The sequence below is a fragment of the Penaeus monodon genome, chromosome 7 (genome assembly GCF_015228065.2).
Source record: "Penaeus monodon isolate SGIC_2016 chromosome 7, NSTDA_Pmon_1, whole genome shotgun sequence".
Classification (NCBI taxonomy): Eukaryota; Metazoa; Arthropoda; class Malacostraca; order Decapoda; family Penaeidae; genus Penaeus; species Penaeus monodon.
In genome coordinates this window covers 8,157,485-8,165,881 of record NC_051392.1, presented here as the reverse complement: position 1 = coordinate 8,165,881, position 8,397 = coordinate 8,157,485, and the positions used below count along the sequence as shown (strand labels likewise).

Here is an 8,397-nt window from a genome sequence, read left to right as displayed (position 1 = left end):
GGTATTTGAATGAGCTCTTTTACACTCCTTGTCCGTCGCCGCTCTTAGGGGTTGGCGTGGCCACATCAGGGTCGTCGGTCCTGGGGTTAGAGCGCCCACGTTAAGTGTCCCAAGCTCAGGGCACGTCCGGCATCTTTGGAACCAGATGAGACCTAGCCAAGGCCAACTTGAAGACGATAAGACGAGCTGTTGAAAACTTTGATTTGTTTCGTGAGAGTTCCTTCTTCATTCTTCTTGTTTTGTTTTAGTTGTACATTACAAGTCGGACAAGTTTTGCCACAGGAAATGGAGTTAAATCGACACACTGACCTTTTTTTTTTTTTTTTTTTTTTTTTTTTTTTTAGATATATCGCAAGACAGCTGCATTGTCACACCCCAGTGAGTATACACATATAAATATGAATGTATGTATATATGCACATACATTTATGTTCCGCTTACTATTACTATATATATCCTGAATCACTGTACTTTGTGAAGATGACCACTTGCCATCTCGACGTACCAACCTTTCTAAATGATGCTTCCTCGCCTCATGCTTTGAAGAAATCGGCTGCACGTTAGAATGAAAATCCTAGCTACCTATTTTATTCAGATGTATGTGATGTTTTCATGCATTTCAGAAAGAAGAAATACAACAACAAAAAGAAGAAGAAGAGATGCTTATCCTCATTTGATGATAATAAAAGCGGCATTCTGAGTTTCTTCATTTTTACACTGATTGAAAGGTAAATTATCCTGTTTATCTGAAGCATCGTGTAAGGTTCGCACAACTACTGACTAGACGCTTTGGTCGTAACTTCTTGGATTCTCATCTCATCGCTTTGGAAATCGTGGCGGAAGGTTGGAGGGTCATCTTGCGCTCTTCAGAATGGAGGAGACTGACCTGGAACAAAGAAAACGGATGAAGAGGTGATAGAAAATGGTCTGTGAGGATGGCAGATCCCACCGAGTCTGAATGCAAAAGAAAGCCACAGAAAATGGGATGTGACAGTAACAGAAAATGGGATGTGAGAGCCACAGAAAATGGAGTATAATAGCCAGAGTAAATAGGATGTGTTAGCCATAGAAAATAGGATATTAGAATAGCTGAAAATTGGAGAAGACGACAATTCGTGAGGGAAAAAAATTGTCTTAGTTACTATACCGTTCTTGTTATCATTGCTATTACTATGATAATGATTATTTTGTCAGTTTTGCCACCACTTAGTCATTATTCATTTATAGAAACGTACTGAACGCCACTCTGATTATCTATGTTAATTAAAACAATAATTACAGTAATACTTATCATCATATTGTAGTCAAGAAATGAAAGAAATACTTAAATATTTTAAATCACACCAGCCTTTTTTAAACCACATTGACCTTTTAAAAATCCCAATGACCTTAAAGCCCGTCTAAACTTTTTAAAGACTCCAATAGATCTTTAAGGAATAATAAATAACCTTTTTAAACACCCGTCTGAACTTAATAAAAAAAAAAAAAAAAAAAAAAACAACAACTGGTGAAACTCTATAAAAGAAGAAGAAAAAAAACATTCGAAAATTTCCCAGACTTTTTTTTTAGTTTTTAAAAACTGCCCAAACTTAAAAAAAGAAGAAAGAAAGAAAGAAAGAAAAAAGATACAAACACAAACACAGTAACGTGTACACAAAGATGAAAAGGGAAACAGCCACAGTAGAAAATGAAAATAAACCGTAACGTTTCGAATTCTTCACGAGTTCCTCTTCAGACGAATAATAAACCGAAATGGATGAATGGATGAATGGATCCAATTTGGTTTATTACTCGTCTGAAGAGGAACTCGTCAAGAGTTCGAAACGTTACGATTTAGTTTCATTTTCAACCGTGACTGTTTCCCTTTTCAAAAAAAAAAAAGACCTTTCTACAACCACCCCCTAACTCCCCTTCGGAATCCCACTGACCTTTTTACTTAAGGTTAAGGATGGCATCGGCCTCCTCAGGGTCCTTCAAGGTGTGCCACTGGGCGATGGGCCTCCTGGGCGATGCCAGCATGTCCGACCAGTGGCGCAGTTCCGTGCCCGAAGCATTCATGCCTAACACACACCGGCCAATGGGTTCTGAGGTGCCAATGCGATCGTAGTCCACTACGGTTACTTGCAAGTTGACTTTCTGTTGTGGGGAGAGAGAGGCGGAGGCGGCGGTTAGTGGGCCAGGAGCGAAGTGGGGAATGGAGAGGGGATAGAAAGGGGGAGGAGGAGGAGGAGGGGAAAGAGAGAGAGGCGGAGGCGGCGGTTAGTGGGCCAGGAGCGAAGTGGGGAATGGAGAGGGGATAGAAAGGGGGAGGAGGAGGAGGAGGGGAAAGAGAGAGAAAAGGATCGGCGAAGTGGTGAGTCAATAAGGGATAGAGAGGAGGAGGACGAGGAGAAGAAATTGGAGAGAGAAAGAGAGAATAGGTGAAAGACAGAAAAAAAGGAAATAGAAGGAGAGCAAAGACGAAAGATGGAGTAGAAAAGGAAATGGAATAAAGACAGCTAAGAGAGGGAGAGAAGGGGATAAAAAGAGAGACGGATGAAAGATGCAAACGAGGAGATATGACGAAAGAGAAGACAGAGAGAGAAAGGAATAACACAAGGACACGGAAGAAGCCAAAGGGAAATATACAGAGAAACGGGAAAGAGCTGATAAAAAGGGGGAGTAGCTAAGAGGCTGATAAAGGGAGAACCAGCAAAGAGACAAATAACAGAGGGAATCAACGAAGCCAGGGAAGATTGGGGATTAAACCTCACGCTCAGATAAACACGAGAGGAAGACAATAAAGAGAGAAAGAGAAGAAAAGCGAAAAAAAACACATTTCACAAAAAAAAAAAAATAATAAAATAAAAAACGGTATCTTATCATTTATCACAAATCCTGTAAGACAAGCAACTGGCATCTTGAAGGGACAGTGCAAATGTAATAAAACAACGTAAATAAAACAGAAAAACGATAAGAATTGATCTCAGGGAATTATGAGGGTCATGCTGGTGGCTCTCCAACTCAAGTTTTTTTTAGGAATCTTGAAGCTTGAATTTGTATATTTTAGATTTGGAATTATCTTGTATGCGCAGTATATGTGTGTATATATATGCATGTATGTGTATATTATGTATATGTATATATATATATATATATATATATATATATATATATATATGTATATTATGTATGTATATGTATATATATGTATATATATATACATATATGTATATAGACACACACACGCACACACACACACACACACACGCACACACACGCACACACACACACACACACACACACACACACACACACACACACACACACACACACACACACACACACACACACACATATATATATATATATATATAATATATATATATATATATATATATATATATAATATATATATATATATATATATATACATATATATATATATATATATATATATATATATATATATATATATATATATATATATATATATATTATGCACACACACACACACACATACACACACACATCAAAGCCAAAATGTCAAGCAAAATCAGCCTCGAGCTCAAGCGTCATGCATGATCAGGAGCTCTCGCATGCCAAGTGGGAAGGGAAATATATATATGCATTAACCCTTTTTTTACAACTGACTCCTTATCTACTCGAAAATAATCGGAATTTCCCTCATTCGCGATAGATTTAGACAACTACTTACAGGTTTTGGTAACATGGTATCGAAAAGCTGGATCGTTGTGTAAAAAATCATTTATGACGACTTGGTTGTGTGATATCTAAATGAGTGTGTGTGATTTGTAAACTATGTGTATATGTATATATATATATATATATATATATATATATATATATATATATATATATATATATATATATATATATGTATATATATATATATATAAATATATATATATATGTATATATATATATATATATATATATATATATATATATATATATATATATATATATATATATATATATATATATATATATATATATATTGCTGTTGTTACTACACACGAATTTCTAAGTAGCTATATATCCTTGTCCAATTTATGTACCCAATAATACCCATATCTGTTTATATGCGAATTTCTCTTTCTCCCCATTTATTCATTTTCCTATGTACAACTACGTAAACCACTTATTTCCTGTTCTTTTTTTATAGCAACTATCTATTCATGCCTTTATCTGTTTTGTTTTATCTTACTCTCACACATCTCTCTTCCTGCTCCTCTTTCTCTTTCTCTCTCTCTCTCTCTCTCTCTCTCTCTCTCTCTCTCTCTCTCTCCCTCTCTCTCTCTCTCTCTATCTATCTATCTATCTATCTCTATCTATCTATCTTTTCTTTCTCCCTTTTCCTATATCTCCTTCTCCTCCTTTTCCTTTTTCTTCCATCCCTACCTCCCTCTTATCCCTCCCTCCTTCCTACCCCCCCTCCCTGCCATCCTCCATACCTCCCCCTCCCCCTCCTCTCCCCCCCCCCGAACAAAACACACACAAACGAACGAAAAAAAAAAAAAAAACGAAAAGCAAAAACACAAAATAACAAGCCACTCACCTGGATCTGTTCGAAAGGAATTTCAAAGGAGAAAGACTCGTTATAGTAAGGGTTGAGAGTGCATTTCTTAATACTGGTTTTCTTCTTCTTGAGTCGTTTGCCGTTCTGGATGAGACAAATCTTCACGTATGGATCTGGAGGGGGGTGAGGGGGGTGGGGGTGGGAGAAAATGCGTATTAGTAATAAGTATTGGCAGGATAGATGCTTTCGTTAGGGTAATTTCGTGATTTAGTTAGGGTAGATGAAGGTAAAGATACGATAATTGTAGCTAATAACTTTTTTTTTTTAATGTTTTATCCCCCATATACTAATGAGTATGCTATATCTTTATATCTTAACTATTTTCATATACTAATGACTATGTTGTTTTTATATCTTAATTGTTTTTTTTTTTCATATGCTAATGAATATGCTTCCTCTTTGTTTATTTTCTTATTTTTTCGTATAGTAATGATTATACCGTCATTTTATATCTTAATTATTTTTCCATATACTAATGACTATGTTCTTTTTTAAAATCTTTATTATTTTTTCCATATACTATCAACTATGGTCTCTTTTTATATCAGTTTTATATATACTAATATCTTTGATTTTTTCTTATCATAATAATATAATTATCAGATGTATTACTAAAATTAAATATGAATTCTTAATAAACATATATTTTTTCTCTTTTTAGACATGCATATTATCGGAGTAAATTCCTTAAAATTTCTTGAAAATAATAACCATACTTGATAATGTTTTCATAGATCATTAATAACAATATTTTCATCACGTAAATATATATTTTTTTTCTTTCTTAAATAAGGTAATGATAGATAAATAGATAAACCAAAGTGAGCCCGTAAAAATAGGATGGTATTAGATAAACAGATAAATATCAAGATAAAATAATAATAATATAATAAACTAATACTAGATAAACAGATTACAAAAAAACTAGATAAACAGATTACAAAAAAAAAGGAATATTTGATGAACAGATAACAAAAAAAAAACAGATAAACAGATTACAAAAAAATATAATACTAGATAAATAAAAAAAAAAGATAAACATAAATTACAATAATAGATAAACTAGACAAACAGATTACAAAAAAACGAATGCTAGATAAACAGATTACACACAAAAAAAAGATAAACAGATTACAAAAAAACGAATACTAGATAAACAAATAAAAAAAAACGAATACTAGATAAACAATAAAAAAAAGAATACTAGATAAACAGATTACAACAAAAAAAATGGATACTAGATAAACAGAAAAAAAAAACAAAAACAAAAACAAAAGGAACCATACCTGATAAACCACCGACGTCCATCTTCTTGAGGTTCTTGGCTTCTAGAATAACCACGGTGAGCTTGCCTGCCGTTGGGACGTAGCGTAGAGAGAAGCAGATATCTCCGAGCTTGTTTTCCTGTTCGCGCGCGTATACATATACAGTTAGCGGTTAGACCTTTTTGAGGCGGGGATTGGTCGAGCGGGTGGGGGGAGGGGGGGGGATGAGAGGGTGGGAGGGGGTGGGAGGGGAGTGGGTGGGGGTAGGAGGGGAGTGGGGGGTAGGAGGGGAGGGAGGGAGGGAGGGAGGGAGGGAGGGAGAGGTGGATAAGGAAGGGGGGAGGGAGAGAGAGAGAGAGAGAGAGAGAGAGAGAGAGAGAGAGAGAGAGGTGGGGTAGGGGGAAAGGGAGGATAGATAGATAGGGAGGTAGGAAGCATAAAGAGAACGGAAGGAGGGGAGGTGGAGGTGGTAAGTGAGGGGGTGAAAGAGGGAATAGGAAGAGAAAGGGTGAAGAAAAGGATGAAAAGATAATGAGGTTAAAAACGGATTGTGGGAGTTGCAGTTTCGTCGGGTTGTGGGTGTGTGTGGGGGGTGGGGGTGGGGGTGGGGAGTGGGATTGTAAAAGGAAATATTAAAGGCAAAAAAACTGATATAGTTTTAAGAATTATTTGAAAACTTATCTTTTTCATTCTTATCTCTCTAATTCAATTTAAGCTGTTGGAATATGTCAATTTTTTTTTATATGTTTATGTGTTGCTATTAATGAATTAAACAAGTGTGCTGATATCTGAAGAGAAAAAAAAGAGTATGTGACAAAAAAAAAAATATATATATATACTTCCAAATCTAATATTCTTGCAAAAAAAGAGGACAGCTACTTGTACTAAAAACAAATACATTTACAAATACACTTAGAATAGACCTAAAACTGTGTTCTTGTTCTTTCGCGATAAGAACAGGAGCGGGTCTGCCTGTGCAATCTGCTGTAAAGAGGCAAAGCTGTTCTTAAATGAGGTGGTTTGCCCGGGTTTGAGGAGCAAATAGGAGGAGGAGGAGGAAGAGGAAGAGGAAGAACATCGAAGAAATTAAGAACCAGAGGAAAAAGAGGAATTATCTTTGGAATAACATTCGTGTCGGTGTGTGTTTGGGACAAAGAGGAAGGGAAGGAGAGAGAGAGAGATGGAGGGAGAGAGGAGGAGGGAGGCAGTCGGGTGAGAGGGAAAGGGAGGTGGAGAAAGAGAGAAAGAGAGAGAGAGAGAGAGAGAGAGAGAGAGAGAGAGAGAGAGAGAGAGACAGAGAGACAGACAGACAGACAGATAAACAGACAGACAGAGACTTATGAGAGAAAACCAAGAACAGACAGAGAGAGTGTATATGTATTTTTAACTGTGTAACAGAAATGAAATAAAAAAAATATATATCCACAATAGAATAAGTACGACAGAGAAAGCAGTAACCACATATGTGTCACACGTGTTCGAAGAAGGACGAGAAAATGTAGAAAAAAAAACAATAATAAAGAAAGAAAGGAAAGGAAAACGAAGAAATCAAAACCAAAAAAATCATAAAACACTCTTTCTTTTCTCAGAGAGTCACTGTAAGGGGGAGAAAAAAAAGAACAAAGAACATAACACAGATACACATCATAGCATCCTTATAAGGAGAAGAACCAGAGAAAAATACACAAGATGCCTTAAGCCTCTGCTACTACAAGAGCCTCTGTCGCGTCCCTGCTCCTTCCTTCTCAGGTGGAAGAGGCTGAAAGAAACATTGGTTTTTCTCTCCAATTTGCATAGGCCTAATTCATCCAGTAAGTGGCAGAGGTCGTGAGAATGAGAGAGAGAGAGAGAGAGAGAGAGAGAGAGAGGAGAGAGAGAGAGAGAGAAAGAGAGAGATACAGAAAAGAGGAGAGAAGAGAGAGGAGAGAGAGAGAGAGAGAGATAGATAGAGAGAGAGAGATAGAGAGAAGACAGAGAGAGAGAGAGGAGAGAGAGAAGAGAGAGAGAGAGAGAGAGAGAGAGAAGAGAGAAGAGAGAGAGAGAGAATGTCTAGTACAAGAGAGAGAGAGAGAGAGAGAGAGAGAGAATATCCAGAACAAGAGAGAGAAAAAAGAAAAGAGAAATGAAAAATGGAAAGTGTACACATAAAAGTTCCTTTTATTTTTTATTTTTTTTCGTTGTTAAGAAAGGTTGGGAAGAATAATGACAAAAGATATTTTTACGCGAAGGATGAATAAGAGGAATGAGTGAAAAAGAGAAGAAAGTAGTACAATAAGAGGAGAGAATGGCGAGGGAGCAAGGAGGAGGCATAGAAGAGGAGAAAGGAGAAAGAGGAGAAACGAAGAGGGAAAGATGAAACATTAAAAGAGGATGAAAAAGGAGGAAAGCGTGGAGAAATGGAGGAAGAGAAAGAAAGAGTGAGAGGAAAAGATATAGCTACTTAAGAAGGAACATGATTCGTAAGTTATCGGAAGGAAAGTGAAGGAAGAGCAAAGACAGAAGGAGAAAAAGGAGAGATATGGAAGAATGAGAATAACTGCAGTTGCGAAG

At 36.5% G+C, this 8,397-nt stretch overlaps 1 protein-coding gene across 14 annotated transcripts in view; it reads right to left on the bottom strand.

Moving 5' to 3' along the window:
* Window positions 1-305: 305 nt before the first annotated feature.
* The window catches only part of LOC119575036 (synaptotagmin 1-like), a 117,330-nt gene continuing 109,238 nt past the window's right edge, over window positions 306-8,397 (bottom strand). For 10 of the 14 annotated variants that reach the window (XM_037922366.1, XM_037922367.1, XM_037922368.1 and 7 more), the window contains 4 exons: window positions 5,869-5,986; window positions 4,562-4,695; window positions 1,929-2,136; window positions 306-886 (listed from right to left, as the gene is read on the bottom strand). In XM_037922366.1, the coding sequence (XP_037778294.1) occupies window positions 1,933-2,136; window positions 4,562-4,695; window positions 5,869-5,986 (456 nt within the window). In that variant the 3' untranslated portion in view covers window positions 306-886; window positions 1,929-1,932. The remainder of the gene's footprint in view (window positions 887-1,928; window positions 2,137-4,561; window positions 4,696-5,868; window positions 5,987-8,397) is intronic. The other 4 variants (XM_037922369.1, XM_037922370.1, XM_037922379.1 and 1 more) reach the window with 1 other exon arrangement.